Consider the following 17,658-nt stretch of genomic DNA (forward strand, 5'->3'; position numbering starts at 1 on the left):
TATAATACGGCTGCCTAAGCACCATTGCGTCCTCCTGCTGTAGTGGGAATCAGTAGTGATGTAACAAAAGATGTAAAATAAAAAAAAGTTACCTCTGTACAGAGGTACATTTTAGCGCATCCTTGCTCTTCAGCCCCAGATTGGTCTGAGCGTTCACGAATCCAAGCAAGCCAACATGCTCAGCCTTGTGAGACTTGTCCATGCTAGGAAAGCCTCATTTCATCTTGCATGTGATATACTTTTGCTGCAGTCACAATCATATTGAAAAGGCGCCCGTGTTCCTTGTGAGTTCTACCGCACGAATTTGCTCTTCGTTCCCTCAATTTTCCTTTAAATCTTCACTGGTGGCAGTCACTCCTTTACGTTCCCTTTCTTGCCAAATCAGTATTCGCCCATACACACGTTCGTACAATTTTTGTTTCCTCGTTGGATATACAGGTCGCAATGGCAGCTCCAATGGAACAAGAATGGGCTCACAGCGGCACTGACTGCTGCTCTCCATTCACCGGCTGTGCGTGCTGCCACGATACCAGCAAAGAATCCTGCACTGATAGATCGCAGGCTTATTGGCGTGGTGCCTTCCTTGTGTCATGTACGGCCGCGTGCACCACAGACTGCACAAGGACTCTCAGCTCAAGGGCTGGAGCTTCATGAATGGCGATGTAAGCCACAGACTGACCGCTTTTGCTCAGAATCCAGTCATCTAACTTACGCTTAGTGCTGCGGCTACTATGCCCTGGCCTGCTGCGGTATGCAGTGGATCATTCAGATGATGCAGCGCGGCGAGATTCGCAAGAGGTACGGACTTAAGGGCAACGGCTGCACTGACTGCTTGTGTGCCTGCTGCTGCGGGCCTTGCGATCTGCTCCAGCAGGACAAGGAGGCCGAGACCCGTGAAGGCGAGAAACAGAAATTTATCGATCAACAGCCCGGCAAGATGGACCATATGCAATATGGAGCCTAGATAACGCAAAGGTGTATAATATTAAACTGGTTTGGGAGGGCTTCTTTGGTTTGAGAGAATTGATTAGGGCTGGGAATGAATTTGATACCTAAGCTTGAATGGATGGTGTTTGGTCCTGAAGAAGGTTAGAATCCAAATCACAAGTTCGGAATAAATGAGAAGCAGAGCAAAATTTGTGACGCTCTCTGCCATTGTGGCTGTACCAATAGTTTCGATCTTTTGCTAACATTTGCCCAAATAGGTTCAGCTTTATGTGGACCTTTTTTTTCCGTGAGATCATCCACCCAACCCCGCAGCCGTTACCCCGGATTGCTAACGTTGCCCCTCAAACGCGCAACATTGGTTTCCCGATATTTTCTATGGTAAAAATGGCGCTATGCTACTTACTATGGTTCGATCCCAACTTTGAAAGAAGAACGACCTTTTGCAGCCATGAGCGGTCGATTGCAAGGCAAAGTCACTATAGTCACAGGTGGTGGTGCTGGTTTTGGGCGCGGTATCGTCGAAAAGTTTGTTCTTGAGGGCTCCAAAGTTCTCATTTGGGATATCCATCCAACCTCGGCAGAAGAACTGGCGAAGGCTTTACCTGAGAATACTTGTGCATCTTTCGTCGGCGATGTGAGCAGGCTAGAAGATTGGGAGAAAGCATTGCAGAGTGTTTTGGACAAATGGGGCGCGCTCGATGTGGTGGTAAACAACGCCGGCGTGAGTCGTGATTGGCAAGAGGAGATGAGGGAGCTGCTAAAACAAGCACAGGTTGTCCACGCGGCAACTCCAAGCATTGATCTTCCTGAGGATGAAGTGGACCGCATGGTAGGTCTGTGAACAATGCGTCTGGCAGCGTGGTGAACGGATTTATCGTTGTGTTTCAATTTCACAGTCATATTTTGTTAACATGGTTTTCGTTCGCAGTGGAGAATCAATGTCAAGCCCCTATATTTCAGCGCCAAAGTCTGCGTACCTTACTGGCGAGAGAAGAAGCGTCCCGGTTTGTTCATCAATCTAAGCAGTATTTCGGCACCTCGCCCTCGACCAAATGTTGTCTGGTATGCTGCCTCAAAAGGCGCCGTGACCGCGGTACGAATCTCGAGTTTTTGAAAGTATGCGGCCTAATAACAGACAGGCAACGCGAGGTCTGGCCGCAGAATTTGCTAAAGACGGCATCCGGTGCAACTGCATTCAACCCGTGGTAGGGGAAACAGCGATGCTGTAAGTGACATGGTCTGACTTCCAAAAGGACATACTGACCCAAAATAGAGCTTTGGTCCAGGGCGGCACGGATTCACCTGAGGGTCGAGCTGCTCTGACTGCAGGAATCCCCTTGGGGAGATTCACGCAGCCACAGGATATAGCAAATGCAGCATGCTATTTAGCCAGTGATGAAGCCACTTTTCTGACTGGCGTCTGCATGGATGTAGACGGGGGAAGAAGCTTGAACTAAGGGACATGCGGAAGAGCGAGAGTTGCCAAGAGTGTTGCTCTTGGTTGCAACTGGGACTTGTACGCAGTCATGAGCATTAAGGTCATTTTATGACATCATTGGGACCTTATGGGTGCACATTGTACAAAGCCTGCTGCAAACATACTGGACTCTCCTGATTTACCGCGTCTTTCGCTTTAATTTGTGTCAAGCTGCACGGGATTGGCTCAATCGTAGCCATAACGGTAAGCAAATCTCGCCTGCTTAATGTGGATGGATATACGCTCCTTGCAACCTCAATTTCGTAGTAAAGTTTTGATTTTTCAAATTCAAAGATCGTAAATGGGGTCTTGAGATGATGATTATTTGCCCCCGGTGTGCTAATTGGATGCACCACCCGGTGTTTCTAATCCGTCGTTTTTGGGACGGCTCATCTTGCGTTTAAGAATATGGACGCATCCAGAAGGAATGACTGCCTGGATTGTGGAATTGAAGCCTCAGGCTCTCACTCTCCCAATTGCAGGATCGCAATGAGACTGCGTTTGAGATGCTGGGTGGAAGAAGCAAACGTGAGGGCCACCCGACTAGAAAGCGAAAGTAAAAATTGATCCAACTAGAAAGAATAGAGGAATAGAGAACATGCCCGCCGACGACTCGCCCGCAATTCTAGTGGCGCGCTTCTTGCGTGCCAACAACTACACCGAGGTACGGTGTCGCCGTTCTTACCGCCTCGAACTGGATGTAGATCACTAACTGACCCAAGTTGATGCCTCACAGACGCTGGCCGCCTTTCTGGCAGAAGCAGGCCTGCCGCAGGATGCGGGCGCGTGCTCGAGCAAGGCCCTGACCATCGAGCAGGTCCTCCAGGAAAAGAAAGCGTACGACCTGAGCGTGAACTTTGAGAAGCTTGGGTCGGAGGACGAGGCGACTGCGGCGGCGAGATGGACTGTGCCAGGTGAGTGACCTCCCAGCGAAATTCGCGACGAGGGCAGTGGCCTGACGACGGACATGCAGCGCCGTCCGTACCACAGGTCTTGACGCTACCCACGGCAACGAATCTGCTGTGCGTGTCCGTGGCGCCGTTGCTGTTGTCGAACGAGACGGCGCAGCCGCAGCCAGTGCTGCTGGCCAGCACGGCGGACCGGCGATTGAATGTGCTGACGGCTGACGCGGAGGGGTTCGCGTTGGTGCACTCGTACTTGAACCTGCAGGACTCGCCGATTCTGCATCACATCGTGGTCGGGAGGCGGTACGTGATCTGCACCAGCATGTCCGGCGCTGTCGTCGCGTTCGACAGCGTCGCTAGCAAGGTCGTCGACCGCCGCAGGGATCATGCAAAGTACGTTGTGCAGGTTGCGGCCTTCGAACGCGACGACGGCCGCGTTTGGCTCGCAACCGCCGGATGGGATGGAAAGGTCCTGCTGTACCTCGCGCATGTCGCCGCCGAAGGCAACTTCAGCTTCGACGCCCCCATCGCCATCGCCCCGCAGCCAACCAATCCCGAGGCGCTGTATTTTGTACGTCGTCCGGACGACAACCAGCTTCATCTTGTCGTCTCGCGGCGTGACTCTTCGTTTCTGTACTATTATGAGGTGAGTGAGCCGCCGTTGCCGACGACGACAGCGGAAGCAGCTGCCACGTCAGCGGCACCTACACCGGCAACGCTGCAGCCAGTCGGGCGACAAAACCTGGCGCCGCACTCCAATGCCTGGGTTGCCTTCACGCCAGCGGCGATAGCACCGCGGCCAGACGATCCTACGCTCGTAGCCGTGGCCACGACAGCGGTGCCGCACATGAAACTTATCATCGCGCGGCTTCTATTCCCGACAGGACCGGAGCCTGCACGCCGCCTGAATGCAGACCCGGCCGACTCGGCTGCGTTGTCGCGAGCAAGCCTGCTGGACGACGCGAGCGGGGCAAACGAGACGGCGGTGCAGCAAGCGCGCGCAGCGCTGGCGTTACAGGACCGCGAGGCGGCTGCCATCGCGATCCACTGTACGACAATGGCGGCACAAACGCCATACTCGACACCTACGCTTGCATGGCGGCCGGATGGGAGCGGCGTATGGGTGAATGGCGATGACGGCGTCGTGCGGGGGATCGAGGCCGCAACGGGGAAGGTAGTCTCGAACCTGGAAGGCCACGAGGCGGGCTCTAAGATTAGGTGCTTGTGGGCGGGCTACATTGCTGGGACTGTTACGGGGGTTGCAGATGCCGAGAAGAAGGAATGCTTGTTGAGTGGCGGGTTTGATCAAAGGCTGATTGCTTGGAGGTGACGTTGTGCCACTTTCCAATGCACGTATGCAGAATATGTGTACAGCAGCTGATTACTACATGAAACACCAGCTATTGAAGGTCGACCGCGATGTTGCGGTCCAACGCGCTCACATCAACCGTCACCGGGGGCCTGCGGGCGCTTGCTTACCCAAGCCCAAGGGAAAGTACCTTGCTGACTTGATACTCGGTCTATATGTCCGCAAAGCGAAATAGAGAAAGAAAAACTCCCCAATGCAGTTTAATGATAAAGCAGAGATTTGCCTCCATCCCTCCCTTACCGTCTCGCGCCCGATGGACATATGCGCTGTGCATAACCATAATCACAGACTGGCCTCCTCTTCCGGAAAACTCCTCAACTCAATCAAGGCTCCGGGCCCGCCATCCTTGCCGATAATGTCTAGCAGGGCGTCCGTCTGTGCGAACATCTTCTCGATGGCGCTCGAGGAGCTCTTTCCCAGACTCACTATGAGATCATGTTAGCGCCAAGCGTGGAATAGAACTTCGGGTCGTGCGGAGTGAGGAAGTAATCAGCGACTGACCTAGTATTGCCCTATTCAATTCCTCGGCGACGGGGCCGCGCTCTCTCTCATCTAACAGATGTCTTAGAGGGCTCTGACGTGGATCCTCATATCCGATTAGCGCGAGCGTCTCCTCCAAACTTTTCTTCACCTCTCGACGGAGATCACCGTCAAACTCGGCCTTCAGCTCTGAGCCGTACTGCAGTGTCCTGGAGATCATGTCTGCATACGTCTGCGGTTGCTGGCCTAGGTCATCCGCGGACATCTCCATGTCGTCCCACTGAGAGCGAACGCTGCCGTTCGCGTGAGCTTGGTCGTCGAGCTCCATCTGGTGACCGAAGACGCCGTTGTAGTCGTCGTCGCCCGAACTAAACTTTAGGCCAGAGCTCACAAGAGGTGATGAGTCACTGTCGGATAGCTCTGTGCACCTGCGGATCATTTCGATGAACTTTCGACACTTGAGCTTGAAGTAAATGTTTTCATTGTCCCGTAGAACGTCTGGATAGTAAACAGTTGTGTATTTAAGCGCACGATCGATATCGCCATCAAGGATCGCCGAGCGTATCTCTGACTCCATGTTTAGCACAAAAGCACTTGGCGCGGGAAAGGGTAAAAGAAAGGGCGAAACATACTCTGTCTGTGAATGGCATCAACGTCTTCTTGCGGTTCGAGGTCTTGAATATTCACAGGGTCACTCCTGCCAGCCACTAGGTTCAAATGCTCCTGCCGGACCTCGGCTGCAAACGCACGCGCCGTCTCTATGTACCCGTCGTGGGCGAGATACTGTGCGATGAGCTTGTGGATGAACTCTGGTTCGGACATTGGCCGCGCCAGCTGGTCCACAGGAGCGGCCATCATTTCTGCTCTGACTTCCTCGCGCTCAGTCTCGACCAAGGAATCAATGTCGAAGACGAACTGTGACTGTCCGAAGTTAACGCGCACGTTGTCGTCTGCGCGTTTCAGGCCGACGGCAGGATACATGCGGTCGTGCCTTATGTTCGTTACTGCTATACCTGTTGTTGAACCATGAGGCTTAGTACGAATCTACTCTCAAGTGGGGGACGCAATAAACGGAGACGGGAGGGGTAGAGAAAGTTTTGAAGGGATTACACATACCCAAATGGTTACCATTTTTGGTGAAGAATATATGGTTCTTGTTGAAGTTGATACCGCAGCCAATGACGTCGCCGTTGCCATACGGAGGCCCGTACTTTTTCGGGCTGTTCGAGTTGCCCAGCAGCAGGCAGCCGTCATCTGCCGCGTAACCATATGAGTCCGGCTCCCAGCCGGGCATGCGTCTTGCGGTGACCTTGTGCCCGGAGAAGCCCACACTGATCTGCACGGCGCTACACATCACAAGGTTAAGTTAGTATGCGCGAGTACACATACACAAACATGCAGACACTTATAAGAACACAAGCATAGATACGTACATCGTCGAAGCTTCTGAGATGGGTGTGTTACACAAGATAGCGATAAATGGTGGTATCAAATCAGACATGAAGTTTTGCTGAGGGAAACAAAAAAAAGGAAAAACATTGAAACTTACTTTTCTTTCTGCTTTGTGCCCACGGTGACCTCGTAGTAGAAAATGCCACATTCGCGGGGGATGGGTACGTCACCTCTAACGCCCGCAGCCTCGTCAGGCTGTTTGGTCTGGCCAGTATACCGTGCCTCCGTCGCGCCGTTTGAGAGCTCTATCCCAGTGACATCCTGACCGACTTGCCACCTCGTCGGCAGCGGGGCGGGTGCGTCGTCTCCAGAGCCCACGGACGAAGGTGGGGCGCGCTCAATGATGTCGTGCGTCATGCCTCGGTGACTGGGTACCATCTTGTGCACATTGACGCTGCTCGAGCTAGTCGACAGCGAGCCAGCATTGGACGAATGTGCCGACCTAGCGTTGGCATTGCCGGCAGCGGTACCACCGCTGCCATCCCTTTGCGCAGCCGCAACCCGCGCCGCATGAGCCTCTGCCAGCCGCCTCGCCTGACGTGTTCGGCATAGGTATGATGGTACAAAGAAGGGCGGGAGACGTAGGTCATCAGACAGAGAGCCGACCGCGGCGTGCAAGCCCTGTGAACGGCCCCAGGAGCTCGCCAGCGTGTCTACATCCATGCCAGGTATAGGTCCAGCTCTTCGCGTTGGATTGTGACCGTACAGAGCGCGCCCGGTGGCCAGGAATGCAGAAGGAGGGTACGACGCGCCCGGGTAGGAAATGGGTGGACGTGAAGACAGAGGTGACGATGACGAAGGGTGGCCTTGCGCGGAAGCGTTGCCGGAGGAGGAGCCGCCCTGCACGATGGAGGCGTACGATGTCCGACGGTACGGAGGCAGGCCTGGATTGGACATCGCTGCTGGTGCGCCCGCAGGCGCCAGCAATGGGAGGGGAAAAGGGAAACTACGAAATCGTGTGCGAAAGCCTCCTCCGCACGGCTTCGGGGAATATGGCGGATGGGTCGAGCTTGCACAGGACAAGCGCAGAGGGCGGCGACTTTCGAAAGGCGGGTGTGAGAGGGAGTAAGAGTCTTCTTGCCAAGCGTCGATCCAGTGCCCGTATGGCTGTGTTTTCGGTCTGGGCAAGCTTCTGCGTGCTCAAGACAGCGACGACAGATGATGCGGGTGCGGTGCGGAGACAGAGGCGTTACCAGTATGTCCGTTCCCGGGGGAGCTGCGTCAAACGGAGGTCCAGGCTTTTATTACTCTGTGCAACTCTTTCCTCTGCCACGCAGCAAAAAAAAAAAAGAAGGCGGTCGCTCTTTCAATAGAGCAAACTGAGGGACCTTTGCTCTGTCACACGGCTGGAGAAAACGACAGGGTGACGTTGTCTGTTCTCCCTTTTCTTTAGGACTTAGGTTGGGATTCGCTCATGGAGCGTTGACTTGGACCATAGAGGAAAGCCAGAGTGGTGAGTGATAGCCAGGCTAAATCTGGCTTAGCCCAACCTCTCTCGATTGCTCGCGTGTTCTTGGGCGAAATCATGCACATCGCCGTGACTGAGCGGCAAAGTTCCCGCCAGTTCGAGACGATCAGACGCCACCAAAGGTTCTATACACAAATAAATGTGCCCCTCTCGCTTGTTTGTATTGGTACAATTGGACATTTCTTGTGTTTGTGGGAGGGAATCACACTTTCGCAACTTTCATGTGATACAGGGCTGCTGTTAGTCTCTCGCCAGGTGTGTGGAGAATGGCTGACTCCTTGACCGATTGTTTCTCTATACTCATACATTGATTCTGATCTACACACACCGCCAGTTATTCCGAATTTTGTCAGATCACGCCTTTGATCTTGATTGCTCTCTACCGTGCACGCTGAGAAAAGAAGGCAGAGAGCGCAGACGTAAAGGTACAGTTGATACGCGCTTCGTGAGTTTTTCTCATCTGTTCCTCCACTCGAAATCCTTAAACCAACCCCATTTCCGTCCTTTTGAAACGCCGTGGCCGATGCATGAGTGTCATGTTCCGTGGTAACCTGTCCTGTTGCGCCAAGTTGCGTATATGCATTTTGTCTGCACGCATATCAAATGATTAAAGATGCCGTAAAACATGCAAACACCTTGCTGAAAATGATTAAAAAAACCAAAACACAGAATACTACATGGAGTGGCCGTAAAGCAAATTGAGACGCATTGATCAAGAGACGAATGGACGAGTAGATGCATAGCACGTAGCCCCTCCCCAGTGTATGTCTACCGAAGCGATTATGATTGCATACTGTCGTAGGGCATCATCCAGATGCGTTGACGGCCACGGCTGGTGCCGGAGAGCTGGTCAGGCCGTTTGGAGGCACGGAAGTATCAGCGTCGGCGCCACTAGTGCTCTTCTCGCTCTGCATAGCACTGCTGTCGTGAGTAGGTTTGTCTCCGGACGATGAAGTGTCGCTCTTAACGTCGCCGTCGAACGTTGACGGCTCCTTGCGGATGGCGGCATACGAGCCGGCACCCCAACCATAGCCAGTGAAGCTACGGACGACAAACGGCTTCCTCACCCATCTCCTGCAGGGCTTGCCTGTTCGGTCGAGGGCTCGAAGGCAGGCGTTGATCGCGCCTTGATTGGCTTTTGGACCGAGTTTAGGTGCGGTTTGCACGGCGCCATTAACGACCTCGCCATTTTCGCCTCTATAGAAAGGGATGGTCAGTGTCGTGCTCTGAGATACAGGATAACGTGGCGAGGTGCTTGAAGGAAGGAAGCATTGGGTCCCCGCAGCAAGTATTGGGCTTCAGAAGCGAAGGAGGAAAAAAAAGGCGACGAGAGGAACTCACATTCTTGGCTTCTTCTTTGGACCAGGCTTGCCTCGCGGCTTGGGCACGCCATTGGTGTCCACCTGCGACGCGGTCCTCTTCATTCCTGGCTTTGGGCCAGGCACACCCTTCCTCTTGGCTGAATTCTGTGGCGGCGCAAGTAAGCCGTTGGATGTTGCCGCGGGTGTTGAGGCGGCATTGGAGTCTGCGCCGTTGGCAGCAACAGACGTCGAGTCGTCGGCAACGCCTTCATTTGTGTCGGCAACGTTGTTGCTGGCTTTGTTGGTAGACGTCGAAGGGGTCTGAGCAGACGGCGTCGACGAGGAGACGCTCTTTTCTCTCGGCACGGGCGATGACGGGTCGTGCGGAAAACGTAGCAAGGCCTTGGACGAGAGCTTAAGGATGGCGATCTTGGACTTGGGCGTCGCTCGGGTAGACGACTTCGACGCTGAAGGGGTAGCGGTGGCGGAAGCTGCCGGGTCTGCTTTGACTGCAGAGGGAGCCATGGCTGATGATGATACGTGGTATGGTGTTTCGGATGCAAAGGGTGCGAGATGGAAGCAGCGCCAGGGACAGAATGGAAGTTAGGTTGCGCGATGATAGAGACCTTCCGCAGTCGTAGGTATGATCCTCCCCCCTCGATAGGAGGTGTTGCAGAGGCGTGTTCGGTTCCGGAGGCGCAGCGAGTTTGTTTGCGCGGTGTGCAGCAGGACGGGCGGAGGTGCAATACAAAGGGAAGGGAGTATCAACAGGATGAGGGTGCAGAGGCGACAAGAAGGACGAGGTTGAGTGAATTTTGTGGTGATGATATTGATGGTGACAATGATGATGAAGGTGTCGGGCAGGAATCGGGGTGGGCGGTGGTGGTAGTGGCCATTTTGATTAGGCGTGAGAGCGAGTTCGATTATACGTTGCGGGAGTTCCAAGCGCCTTTTTTTTTCTGGTCGCAACACAGTCTGGCCTTGGGGGTGAGGGTGCTGGTGCGCATCAGCGAGAGACGCAGACGCAGACACAAACCCGACGCACACGCACTAACTGGGTTTAGTTCAAATCGCGTTAGCGTGAAGTTTGACCAACGCCCAACCGAGAGAGAGCGCAGGGGGGAAGGACCGGTGATGGGCTGTCTGGCAGGGCCCGCATGCTTTAGGTCTAGCGCAGGATTTCGGCCCGGCTCGGTGAGCGGCATCCAGCAGATATCAGCACTTCTCGGCACTTTTCAGCACGCGCTTCCCTTCCTCCATTTAGTCGTGCACTCGCCCTGCCGAGGTCAGCAATTTACAGTACTCTTCGGCATTTTCCAGTACGACCAGCTGCTGCTCGCCCACCTGCCCAGCAGAGCCGACGTTCCTCGCGCCCTCCCCCAGTAGTTCATCCACCGCGCCTTCTCGGTTCCAGACAATCCCCTCCACCGTCACTTCCCTTGCTATCACCAACCACACCACCTCCGTCGCTGCTGCTGTGACTATTGCTCTCACTACTTCCGCCACGAATCCTGCTTCTGCGTCTGCTTCTGCTTCTACTCTACTCTCTTCCCAATTCCACTTCTGCTGCTGCCACTTTTACTCTACTCTGTCTCTCACACGTGCAGATACATCGTCAAGATCGAACTCAATCTGTCCTTCCCATCCAAAACGTTGCTTGAACATGTAGCCCTCATTCGTCGGCCTTTCCTGTTTTGGCCGTAATGCCCATTGTTCCGCCAACTTTGTCGTCGACCCTGCCATCTACAGAAACCTCAGCTTGAACCAGCCCAGCCAAAAGGCCTCGGATTGCTTCGTCTGGCATGGATTGCCTCGAAGCCAAAAAACAGGACTCGAGCACTCGTTGCCGGTCATCTACAGAAACGCCATGGAAACCACAAAGCGTGGCATTTTTCGTCATCGCGTTCGCAACTGGTTGTGTGAGACGATCTACCGCGTCAGGTCTGTGACACAGATGCCCCTGGCCCGCAAAATCTGTCACGACATGCCCGCGAAATGAATGCCCTCATCTCGTTCCATCCTTGGGCCGTCTGTGAGCTCTTAGAAATGATTTTTTTTAGCCGAGAGGTCAATACTAGAGTAAATGTTTGCAATTTCGCGCATGACTGAGGAATTAACCGGCGCTCTCCATAACAGCGGCACATACTATCCAGCGACGCAATCTCACTACTCGTTGGGCCACCGCTCGACGCGTCTTATGCATTCTCATACCTTGAATTAAACCCTCCTAGCGTCGCGATGACTTTCAAAACAGCCCGTCTCCATCGAAGTCGATTTTGCCTGGATCCTGCATGAGTCGACTGGTGCAAGTCCAACGTCGACGCACGTCAAGACTTGACCAGAAGGACATGCACGAGCGCAGCGAGGACTCGTGACAATGGAACAATACGGGAAGCATTCCAGGGCTATCGAATATGTAACTATCACAGTCAGTGAGCTAGCGCTATGCATATGTTTATCCCAAATCAAACCGGCAGACCCTACCAAGATTAAACCAGGCACTCACTCCTCAGTTGGCATATAATTGTATGTTAACAGCATCATTTCAAAAACAGAACGGCAGCATTCGCATCGAATACGCGCGTTAAAGTCATTGGCTGCTCAACCTTACGCGCAAAGGAACCTTGAAATGATCAAAGGATAGTACCGCAATACACATTCCCCTGGCCTCTCTTCGTGCTCAAACGCTCACTTCATCTGCGTAGGTCGACCACGACGACGCCATTTCGTCATCACAGCAGCGTCTTGAAGGTCACGTGATCTTTATGGTTCTACTTGGTCGCTGCTCCCATTGTCACCGATTACTTCACTACTATCTCCAGATGACAACGCCTGTTGTCCTTCCTGTGCCGTATCGACAAGAAGCCCCCGTGCTGCGAGGATGCGTCGGTTCCTATCGCATACGCTCATGATGCCATGCCACGATCGTGGCCCAACCTCTACGTCCTTGTGTTTAGACGCGATTTGCGCCTGCCGGCTGCGAAATACGTCGTTGTAGTCCGCCGCCAGCATTTTGAACCTCGCCACCGACATGCCGTCGCGCCCGCGTATCTCCGGTCGCTCCTCGAACCTCCGCGCCAGCCACTCAATCTCGTCCGTTTGATAACCTGGTCGCGGTCGCGTCGTGCTTCCAGACTCCCGCCGCCTGTCTTGCCCAATCTTCTTAATCAGCCCCGTCACCTCTTGTTGCGAGCCCCAGTCACGCGGCGACTCGTACGTATACGTCAAGATCGTGCCTGCATCCTGCTTGTGCCGAAACTTGAGTGTCAGCATTGATGCTTGCACCGACGGGTCTGTCACATCGAGATTGCGCCGCTGAGCACTTTTCCGCACCATTGGCTTTGGGTTGTGAATCACCTCCCACGGCTTGTCCTCTGGATCCGTCGAGTCGTTCTTTGGGCGTTTGTACTTAAGTGCTACTGGGTCGCTTGCTAAACGTCCAGTGATCTCGCGTCTCGACTTTCCGGTGTACGCTCGTGGTGGCTTCAGCCTCTGCCTCTTGCTGCTGTCTCCGATATGGATTTCGTCCTCATTTTTGTCATGCTCTTGAGCTTTAGCATCCACTATACCACCCCAAACCAGGTCTGGCAGTGGCGAGACAGCAGCCGACCTGCCTGGCTGACTAGTAACGCGAGCAAGTTTCGTTTTATTTATCCCAATCCTGACTAATGCCCTACTGGGTAGCGAGCCTATGAGAGTCGGCATCGTGCCTCTTGACGTTTTCGACTTCAGCTCGCGCATCGATTCGTTCGACACTTTACGCTGTTTGAAATTTAGCGTATCACGAGAAAGGGGAGCCTGGCACGAGTACTGAGCTAGCATCCTCTATGAATGTGCACTCCTTATTGACTTACATCATTTAGGTTTATTGCGTTGGTATCCAGGAAACCAGTTTTAGCTGAATACCACGTTGAAGCGTCAAAACTACTATCTCCCGTGCCATGGGTCTCTTTGTCGTTCGCTTCATCCTCGGTACCACGCTTAATCTTTTGCTCAGGAACCGCTCGGCGCTCGATGTCAACTTTCCCTGCCGTCTTATCTCTTTGGTACTTCAGCTTCACTTGTACAGGTATTTCAGCGTCGTCGTCCTCGATTACGCGACTCCGCTTCTTGATGTTGCCTCCTGGCAGGAAGATCCTTATCTTTGTGCCGCTGGAAATCTCGGATTGCTTGACATAATTGGCATCCTCTGTACTGCTTGCGAGGAAAGTTGGGCTGCTGACATTTGATATCGTGACATGGTGCTCAAGCTTGATGGCCCGAGGCTGAATCTTGCCAAGCACACGTTGCTGCACCGATTTTTCCGGTACGAATGAGGTTACGGGATCTGTCTCACGCGTTTCAATGTCAATTTCTTGTCGGGATGACATGAAAAAGCCCTCGGTAGCCTCCTCTAGATCCATGTTGCCTTTCGTAGAAGACAGCGGCTGGAGCGCGGCCTCTAGTTGCTTCTTCGTGATGATATAGCCGTGATCGTCCTCTTCATCATCGCTCGTCTGTTCCGCTATCTTCTCCTCGATGAACTCTCGATCAACTGCCGCAAGGAAGGGCTCCTGCCGCCACTCATTGCCAAGAAACTTTTTGTAATTCTGGCCTGAGCGCATATAGTTTACGGTCCAGTCCGAAGGTTCTGTATGAGCTACATTCACCTCTTTGGCAAGATGGTAAGCGTGGATGTAAGACATGACGAAAGAAGGAAGAGGTAGCTTGTTGTGATATCTGGGTATTGGTGTGCTCGGATCCATTGAGTCTATTTATTTCCCCTCAGTGCTTAGTAGGTATGATCGAGCTTGGAGAATGCAGGTTATATTAATTGTTAAAGAGCTAGGGAGATCGCGTAATGATCTGTTCTTTTGAATCAGGAGAGCTTTTTAGCGCGTTTTGACGATGGTCAGAGCCTGCATTGAAGTCTCGGTGTGGGCGTATACCTTGACTAGAATCTAAAAAGTCCTGCAAGAGAAAATGGACTATGCTGAAAATCTTCGTATGCTGAGGAGAGAAGAATCGCCTCATATGGGTGGTGTAATTTAGATGTGCGTTGACGTTTGAGCTCTTTAATATGGCGAAAATTCAGTCACCATCATGACCCATTAAAGTGAACTGCATCGGAAGCATCGCTTCATGAAGTATTCCTTCGAGGTGAATACGTCCTACTATCACTGGATACAATTTAGGGACAACGCGCAAGACTGCGAAATCAAGGCGTATAGACACAGCAGCATAACGGAAGAAGCACCTTTATCCGCGCCTTTAATTTTAGTTCTTCTTTCAGCTCCTTTGAACGCCATTGTCACAAACTCCTCATTTTTTTTATTATTAGGGCAAATGCAATAGGTGGGGGAATCAAAACATGAACAGTTGAAATCGCTTCCGCATGCAAAACGCTGGACTGAAGTTAGAGTGGCAGTCCAGCAACAAACGTGCGAGCTGGTTTTGCAACCGCACCTTTATCTTGTCAAGGCTGAGCATACAGAGCCGGCACGAAAGCTGTGAGGACTCTGGCCATCTGGCGCCCCTTTGCACAATATCAGCTACGTCGGTTCGATTCTTGTTTCAAAACCTTAAATCACAATAGTCAGAGGGGGACTTATCATGTCAACAGAAGGAGGGAAGGGAAAACAAGTTTCCGAAGTGTAAAGGTGTGAACCGCCTCGACCATGGCGCGTCATTACAAATTACGGCACAATTTGTATTTCTCAGCCATGACGGGATCGCCATTGGGAGGGCCGCAGTTCTAGAATATCGTCTTGTTGAATGTACTACAGACCAATCCTAGCAAGAGGCAGGAACTTAAAGCGATTTGTGAGAAAAGGTAGCTAAGTTGCAGGCTGCCGTTGTCATGTCCTGATTTCACGTTTGTCCAAGACTGAGCACCAGATCGTTTCTTTGGTCTACTGGACAAAGGGAATAAACAAACAATAGGCACGCAATTCAACGTTGAATTTTGTGCGAAATGTGGACAGAAAAGCTTTTCATTTTATTCTCATTCGTAGGTTAAACAATAATACAACAGTTTTTTTATTTCTGCCGTTTCAGCAGAAAGTAGAGAATGCGCCCTGAGCCTCAGTACGGGTGAGGCCACATCCTAGGGTAGACGTATCCTGAAGGCTGGATGGATTTCACTCGGCGGTGCGGGTGGGAGAGCCGACACAACGTAACTCACTCCATCGTCGCTAGCATAGCTTGGTGGCCGGCGCACTTGCTGCTCTTCGGCCACGGAAGCCATCGCAGGCGAGCCTGTCGGCGAGGGTCTCCGCTCGGAGACGGGAGAGCTGCGGCTCAAGCTAGCCTCTTGAGGTTGGGCATCAGCTCTTTGCCAGTGGAGCAGATTTGGATCGAGTCTGACGCTGCCACGCCAAAGGCCATACGCGGGTGGCGGCTGGCGTAACACGTCCGCTCTTTCCGGAGGAATCTTGCCGTCTTCGTCACAGGCGGCGATCTCCTCGTCACGAGCAAGCTGGACACGAATAGGCACGTCTGGCTTGAAGCCCTCGGGACCTGCGACGGACGGGATAATAGGTCTGTGGCGGCGCGGTTTCTTGCGCCGGACTGCCGCTGTGACGAGCCGGATCAAGGAGTAGGTAAAGAACACAAGAGCAGCCAGGATAGTAAGGATGAAGAGAACGTGGACTTGTTGGTTGAGGTTCTTGATCGTGATGGCGATGGTGAGATCTGCGGCTGGGATTAGAATCGCGAAGAGAGTGTTGAGAGCACGCAAGGGCAGGACTTACAAATTGTTAAGACACTCGCCAGAAAAACGCCAGAAGCTGCGGTTGAAATGGCTTGGAGGCGGTTTTCGCCTTGGAACAGTGCAGCGCACGTTCTGCTGCCGCTCTGGGTCTTGCGTTTCCTTGTCCATGCTCCTTGCTTCCGATGCTTTCGTTTGTGTTTCCTCGGCCTAGGCGGCAATCCTCCCTCGAGATCTGGTTCGCTATCTATGATAGGAGCAGTGTCTGCAGGGTGTCGAAATGTAGGTTGAGCCGTGGGGGACGGCGGAACTGGTGAACGAGCCCATTCTGTTGGCTGTGTTGCGGGAGAATATGTTACGGAGCCTCCTCGAGCAGCGAAAGGTAAATGGAAGTTGGATATATGGCGCAATACGGGCGTGCTACCGCTTCTTTGAATGAGACCAAACAGTTGGCGAGCCTTTGGCGTTTTATTCTCCTCTTGGATTGTCTGTGCAGGGCTCTGCTGCACATTCGGGCTTCTCGAGTATACCGAGCTCGATGATGGGTCAACCTCCTGCAGCGCTCTCCGTACACTGTCTTCCATAGCGGCCAGTCGGTCCTGTGCTCGTGTATCTAGTCCAGAACCGGATCTATCTTCCATGACGACGAGAGGCATGAAGCGCTAGAATGTGCCGTTCAGGTAGGATCTCAACAAAGAGCCCAGGCTTTCAGTCTACCAGAAAAAAAACAGAGAGACGGGAAAGGTGTTTTCTGACCGGCTGATTCGCAGTCCTTGCCAACGCGACGAGAGAAATACTTAAGAGTCGACCCCACCCCGCGCGCGACTCTCGTCTATCAACAATCTTCCGTCATGCAAGCGTCGCGTCTTCGCAAACCACTGCCCATGCAACCAAAGCACTGGTGCTTTGGCTGGATCAAGCCATGGACCTATGCAGCAGGCACGACACGCTTCCCTGTCTGGTCTTCTTTCAGCACTCTCAAATGGTCACCTCTTGTCCAGTCTTAATGAATCCAGCAGCGCAGATGCCTAGCCTGATTCAACAGAAGCTTCAGCCAATACGTGGTGGAAAAACCAGCCGCAAATTTGCGGGACGATAAGAGAAACGGAGAAGGCAAGGCAAATTGAGTTAGAAGCGTCCTGGCTCCAGTGGCAAAAAAAACTGAACGAAAGAAAAGAAGGATCACTGGCACGCCAGAAGCAAGAACCACGCAGAAAGTGTGTGGAAGAGGTGAAGCTAGAAAGACATTGCTCGCCAACGACGAACGACGAGAAGGCTGCGGGTGAGGGAAGTAGCGAAGATGCCGACTGAAGCGAAGGACGCGCAACTGCCAATCACTTGGTGGAGTCTACATCGGATCAAACATATCCATGGTGGTTTCTGACTGGCAACTGGTGCCAAACATGTTTATGCGTCAGGAGACGAAACTCAAATCAGTGAGGAGAGAGGAGCGGTCTTGGACGCGAGGATGAAACGTCGCCGGTCGCAGGAGAAGCGGTCGTCGAGGCACATGTGCGGGACCAGGGGGGGTGCATTTAGTACCGCCGTACCTACAAGGCTGACTTCCAGT

The 17,658-nt window shown here is 53.0% G+C and overlaps 7 protein-coding genes across 8 annotated transcripts; 3 read left to right on the top strand and 4 right to left on the bottom strand.

Moving 5' to 3' along the window:
• The first annotated feature begins 309 nt into the window (after positions 1-309).
• Positions 310-1,131, top strand: PV09_00760 (uncharacterized protein). Its single transcript, XM_016353546.1, has 3 exons — positions 310-511; positions 562-662; positions 719-1,131. Exons 1-3 carry the CDS (start codon positions 445-447, stop codon positions 962-964), a joined length of 414 nt encoding a protein of 137 aa, XP_016218699.1. The 5' UTR covers positions 310-444; the 3' UTR covers positions 965-1,131.
• A 195-nt stretch (positions 1,132-1,326) lies between these two features.
• On the top strand, positions 1,327-2,405 carry PV09_00761 (uncharacterized protein; the record flags this gene model as incomplete). The annotated part of the gene is made up of 5 exons (XM_016353547.1): positions 1,327-1,669; positions 1,721-1,777; positions 1,877-2,041; positions 2,088-2,173; positions 2,222-2,405. Exons 1-5 carry the CDS (start codon positions 1,397-1,399, stop codon positions 2,403-2,405), a joined length of 765 nt encoding a protein of 254 aa, XP_016218700.1. The 5' UTR covers positions 1,327-1,396.
• Positions 2,406-2,942: 537 nt separating this feature from the next.
• On the top strand, positions 2,943-4,923 carry PV09_00762. Of its 2 annotated transcripts, none has more exons than XM_016353549.1 (3): positions 2,943-3,089; positions 3,148-3,339; positions 3,399-4,923. In XM_016353549.1, exon 3 carries the CDS (start codon positions 3,653-3,655, stop codon positions 4,658-4,660), a length of 1,008 nt encoding a protein of 335 aa, XP_016218702.1. In that variant the 5' UTR covers positions 2,943-3,089; positions 3,148-3,339; positions 3,399-3,652; the 3' UTR covers positions 4,661-4,923. The 2 variants fall into 2 exon arrangements, with proteins under 2 accessions (XP_016218702.1, XP_016218701.1); XM_016353548.1 differs by having other exon boundaries at positions 3,162-3,339.
• On the bottom strand, positions 4,630-8,044 carry PV09_00763 (uncharacterized protein). Its single transcript, XM_016353550.1, has 5 exons — positions 6,729-8,044; positions 6,296-6,525; positions 5,812-6,192; positions 5,201-5,746; positions 4,630-5,124 (listed from the first exon to the last, which is right to left on the bottom strand). Exons 1-5 carry the CDS (start codon positions 7,526-7,528, stop codon positions 4,982-4,984), a joined length of 2,100 nt encoding a protein of 699 aa, XP_016218703.1. The 5' UTR covers positions 7,529-8,044; the 3' UTR covers positions 4,630-4,981.
• A 301-nt stretch (positions 8,045-8,345) lies between these two features.
• Positions 8,346-10,386, bottom strand: PV09_00764 (uncharacterized protein). Its single transcript, XM_016353551.1, has 2 exons — positions 9,441-10,386; positions 8,346-9,296 (listed from the first exon to the last, which is right to left on the bottom strand). The coding sequence occupies exons 1-2, from the start codon at positions 9,923-9,925 to the stop codon at positions 8,906-8,908; spliced, it is 876 nt and encodes a 291-aa protein (XP_016218704.1). The 5' UTR covers positions 9,926-10,386; the 3' UTR covers positions 8,346-8,905.
• A 1,777-nt stretch (positions 10,387-12,163) lies between these two features.
• PV09_00765 (uncharacterized protein) lies at positions 12,164-14,085 on the bottom strand (the record flags this gene model as incomplete). The annotated part of the gene is made up of 2 exons (XM_016353552.1): positions 12,164-13,162; positions 13,255-14,085. 2 exons carry the CDS (start codon positions 14,083-14,085, stop codon positions 12,164-12,166), a joined length of 1,830 nt encoding a protein of 609 aa, XP_016218705.1.
• Positions 14,086-15,361: 1,276 nt separating this feature from the next.
• PV09_00766 (uncharacterized protein) lies at positions 15,362-17,542 on the bottom strand. The gene is made up of 2 exons (XM_016353553.1): positions 16,132-17,542; positions 15,362-16,072 (listed from the first exon to the last, which is right to left on the bottom strand). The coding sequence occupies exons 1-2, from the start codon at positions 16,742-16,744 to the stop codon at positions 15,486-15,488; spliced, it is 1,200 nt and encodes a 399-aa protein (XP_016218706.1). The 5' UTR covers positions 16,745-17,542; the 3' UTR covers positions 15,362-15,485.
• Between the last annotated feature and the right edge of the window lie 116 nt (positions 17,543-17,658).

This window comes from Verruconis gallopava, assembly GCF_000836295.1.
Source record: "Verruconis gallopava strain CBS 43764 unplaced genomic scaffold supercont1.2, whole genome shotgun sequence".
NCBI lineage: Eukaryota > Fungi > Ascomycota > Dothideomycetes > Venturiales > Sympoventuriaceae > Verruconis > Verruconis gallopava.

Bases quoted from the DNA above. Each gene is read 5' to 3' on its own strand.
- PV09_00760 (XM_016353546.1), top strand. From the start codon at position 445: ATGGCAGCTCCAATGGAACAAGAATGGGCTCACAGCGGCACTGACTGC. The intron at 512-561 runs GTGCGTGCTGCC...GATAGATCGCAG, and splicing joins CTGCTCTCCATTCACCGGCT to GCTTATTGGCGTGGTGCCTT. The intron at 663-718 runs GTAAGCCACAGA...ACTTACGCTTAG, and splicing joins GGAGCTTCATGAATGGCGAT to TGCTGCGGCTACTATGCCCT.
- PV09_00762 (XM_016353548.1), top strand. From the start codon at position 3,024: ATGCCCGCCGACGACTCGCCCGCAATTCTAGTGGCGCGCTTCTTGCGT. The intron at 3,090-3,161 runs GTACGGTGTCGC...GATGCCTCACAG, and splicing joins GTGCCAACAACTACACCGAG to ACGCTGGCCGCCTTTCTGGC. The intron at 3,340-3,398 runs GTGAGTGACCTC...ACGGACATGCAG, and splicing joins GGCGAGATGGACTGTGCCAG to CGCCGTCCGTACCACAGGTC.
- PV09_00763 (XM_016353550.1), bottom strand. From the start codon at position 7,528: ATGTCCAATCCAGGCCTGCCTCCGTACCGTCGGACATCGTACGCCTCC. The intron at 6,526-6,728 runs GTAAGTTTCAAT...TGTGATGTGTAG, and splicing joins GGCACAAAGCAGAAAGAAAA to CGCCGTGCAGATCAGTGTGG. The intron at 5,747-5,811 runs GTATGTTTCGCC...ACATGGAGTCAG, and splicing joins TGATGCCATTCACAGACAGA to AGATACGCTCGGCGATCCTT.
- PV09_00764 (XM_016353551.1), bottom strand. From the start codon at position 9,925: ATGGCTCCCTCTGCAGTCAAAGCAGACCCGGCAGCTTCCGCCACCGCT. The intron at 9,297-9,440 runs GTGAGTTCCTCT...CCCTTTCTATAG, and splicing joins CCAAAGAAGAAGCCAAGAAT to AGGCGAAAATGGCGAGGTCG.
- PV09_00766 (XM_016353553.1), bottom strand. From the start codon at position 16,744: ATGCCTCTCGTCGTCATGGAAGATAGATCCGGTTCTGGACTAGATACA. The intron at 16,073-16,131 runs GTAAGTCCTGCC...TCCCAGCCGCAG, and splicing joins GGCGAGTGTCTTAACAATTT to ATCTCACCATCGCCATCACG.